This window comes from Camellia sinensis, chromosome 3 (assembly GCF_055761805.1).
Source record: "Camellia sinensis isolate YWXY chromosome 3, ASM5576180v1, whole genome shotgun sequence".
NCBI lineage: Eukaryota > Viridiplantae > Streptophyta > Magnoliopsida > Ericales > Theaceae > Camellia > Camellia sinensis.
Genome location: NC_138963.1, coordinates 209,091,403 through 209,092,468, shown reverse-complemented (window position 1 = coordinate 209,092,468; position 1,066 = coordinate 209,091,403). Strand labels below are relative to the sequence as shown.

The window sequence follows — 1,066 nt, the reverse complement described above, 5'->3', positions numbered from 1 at the left end:
CTATGTTCCCCCTTCTAGATACTGGTCTAGGTGACTAATGGCCAATAACTCCTCCAGATGTTGCCTCAATGGTGTACAATTTTCAGTACGGTACCCCTTTTCATCTTGGAAGGTGCAACGGTGCCTCTCATCGTAACCTCTTTGTGCTTCTTTCAACTTGGTTGGTTGCTAAACGAAGGGTTTGTCGTGTATCTCGCTAAGAATCCAGTAGAGAGGTTTGTTGAATACCGTGGTAATGGCAGTGCGAACTCTCAACTTCCTTGTTTGGGGGTCCTCTCTGTTGGCTCATCTGCCTCGCCCATTCTTGCTTAGTTGTTCTATCGTGTTGAGTTTTGTTGTAGTCTTTCTATCTGGAACCACCGTTATGCCAGATTTCGCTTTAGCGCAGGCGCTATCTTCCTTTACCCGGATGTGCTGATGTACTCTCTCCATTAGGGCCTCTATTGTGAGGGGCGACATCATTGTCATTGAATCCCTCAACTTGTTGCCTGTCAGTAAACCCCGTTTGTACTGTGCGATGACGAGGTTTGTGGGGCAATCCCCAATCTGATTGGAAGTTTCCCAATATCGACTATTGTAAGGTTTCAACGTTTCCTTCTCGCCCATGTCAATGGAGAGTAGCTTGTCAATCTCTACCAGCGTCTTGGTATTTGTTCTGAATCTAATCACAAATGCCTCTGCCAACTGCATCCACAAGGCTATGCTGTCTTCTGGCAACCTTTCAAACCATGTTAGACCCAGGTCACCAATGCTGGAAGAAAATAAGATACACATTAGAGTCTCGTTTCGCCGATACACTGCCATAACCTGGCGAAAGTGGCTCAAGTGCATGTGGGGATCCGATTTTCCCTCATAAATAGTGAATTTGGGCTGGTGGAAGCCTGAGGGTAATGGTGCGTTCTCTATCGCCGGAACGAATGAAAAACTTTACAACCTTGCTACCACTTTGTCTGCTGATTCATAGGCAAGGCGTGGTTCTGGCTTCCCAACCTCGACACTCCCATCCGTCCTAGGTGCCAATCGTTATAGTGTAGAGACTCTGCGAGGGTCACGCGCCCGAGTGTCT

At 47.5% G+C, this 1,066-nt stretch overlaps 1 protein-coding gene across 1 annotated transcript; it reads right to left on the bottom strand.

Annotated features, from left to right (window-relative positions):
• Nucleotides 1-285: 285 nt before the first annotated feature.
• LOC145822191 (uncharacterized) lies at nt 286-774 on the bottom strand. The gene has a single exon (XM_082918792.1). It carries the CDS (start codon nt 772-774, stop codon nt 286-288), a length of 489 nt encoding a protein of 162 aa, XP_082774918.1.
• Nucleotides 775-1,066: the final 292 nt, after the last annotated feature.